The following is a 1,677-nucleotide window of genomic DNA, read 5'->3' as shown; positions in this document are numbered from 1 at the left end:
AGGAAGGAATGATGAATCTGACTCCATGTTCTCAGAAGGCTAATTTATTATTTTATGATACTATATTATATTAAAGACTAAACTATACTATACTAAAGAATATAGAAAGGATACTTACAGAAGGCTAAAAAGACAATAATAAAACTCGTGACTCTCTCCAGAGTCCTGACACAGCTCGGCACTGGTTGGCCATTGAGTCAAAACAAACTCACCAGAAACCCAACGGAAACAATCACCTGTTGGATAAACAATCTCCAAACACATTCCAAAGGAGCAAAACACAGGAGAAGCAAATGAGATAAAACTGTTTTCCTTTTTCTCTGAGGCTTCTCAGCTTCCCAGGATAAGAATCCTGGGCAAAGGGACATTTCAGGCAATGTGGCAGTGACAGTGGCCTTACCGCGTGTGGCCGGGCGATCTGCACCGGGTAGGACATGGCGTGCGGGGCGTAGCGCGGCTCGGCCGCGCGCCAGCTCTGCGTCACGGGCTGCGTGGAGCCTGACATGGCCAACACACCGGGCTGCCTCAAATCACCAGCCAAGGATTAGGAGAGCAGAGAGCTCCTCTTCATCGTGTGTGCGCTTCCCACGTCGTGCAAGAGCTGGAAGGAAGCGGGAAAGCAGCAGGTTAAAATTCAGTCAGCCGCAGTCCTGTGAGACAGCCGAGCGTCAGGGCTTGGGCTGCCACCAAAACCTCACTGCCCTCGCAATTCCCCAGCAGCCCCGTTCTCCATCTGGCAAACCCCACTGCTAAGTTTCTTCTGTAGATTACTCCTATCACAGGAAGTCCAAATGTAAGATTTCCCCAAATTTATCCCACCCAATTTCCCCAGAAAGCCTTCACCCACCCCCAGCAGGACCAGGAAGCCAAACTGCAGCTATTTCTTTGGGTCCTGTTGGCCTCTAAGTCTCTTGGAGATGGGTATTTTTTTTTTGCAGGGTGACTCAGTTTCCAAAAACACAGTCTAGAGTTTTGGCATTTCAACACAAGGCCCAAAAAGGCACAAGGTCCCTCCCCAGCCCATCCCTTTCAACCTCCACACTCTCACATGTCAGTGCTCTTCTTTCCAAGCTGTGGCCACTTCTGCTGCCCTCTGAGGTAAGCCCTGATCTAATGGCAGGAGGGACACCAGGCACGGACCTTGCTTGCAGCTGTGTCCATCCATGAAGCTACAATAAAGCCCAGTACTAAAGCATGTCACACACCTTCAGTGCCACCTGGATCAACCCCTTCTGATAGGGCCAGAGTGCCAGAGAACACGGCACAGCCCCGAGGGTATTTTCACAAACACCCTGTCACCCACTCGTTCACTCCTCTACCACCTGCTGCAATTCCTTTAGCAGCTGCAACAAAATCAGGAAAACCAACAAAGTCGGAAGGTGCCTCTTGGCCCCAAGGGGAGATTTAAAAGTTACTGATTTTTATAGATACTTCACACTGTTTGCCTGGTGATGATTTTAAGCCTCCTGGTTTTTGTCTGGATTACAATGAAAAGTAACAAAGGTCTAAATGGTGCCCTTCATGGCTGTCAGTGTGAGGTGCATTAACTATTATTCTCAAATTAACAGCTAGTTAACAAAGCATAAATTGCCTCTGCTGCCTGCCCGGGTCAGGGGATGTTATCAGGACTGATCCCAAGCAGGGATCAGCTCCCTGGGACCCATTCTCCATCCCAGC

The 1,677-nt window shown here is 49.2% G+C and overlaps 1 protein-coding gene across 1 annotated transcript in view; it reads right to left on the bottom strand.

Moving 5' to 3' along the window:
* Positions 1 to 593, bottom strand: part of NCOR2 (nuclear receptor corepressor 2) — a 151,926-nt gene extending 151,333 nt beyond the window's left edge. Inside the window, exon 1 of the mRNA XM_031059450.1 lies at positions 401 to 593. Within this exon, the coding sequence (XP_030915310.1) occupies positions 401 to 505 (105 nt within the window). The 5' untranslated portion in view covers positions 506 to 593. The remainder of the gene's footprint in view (positions 1 to 400) is intronic.
* Between the last annotated feature and the right edge of the window lie 1,084 nt (positions 594 to 1,677).

Source organism: Geospiza fortis, unplaced genomic scaffold (assembly GCF_000277835.1).
Source record: "Geospiza fortis unplaced genomic scaffold, GeoFor_1.0 scaffold145, whole genome shotgun sequence".
NCBI lineage: Eukaryota > Metazoa > Chordata > Aves > Passeriformes > Thraupidae > Geospiza > Geospiza fortis.
Note: the sequence above shows the minus strand (reverse complement) of the source record. Positions and strands in the feature narration are given on the sequence as shown.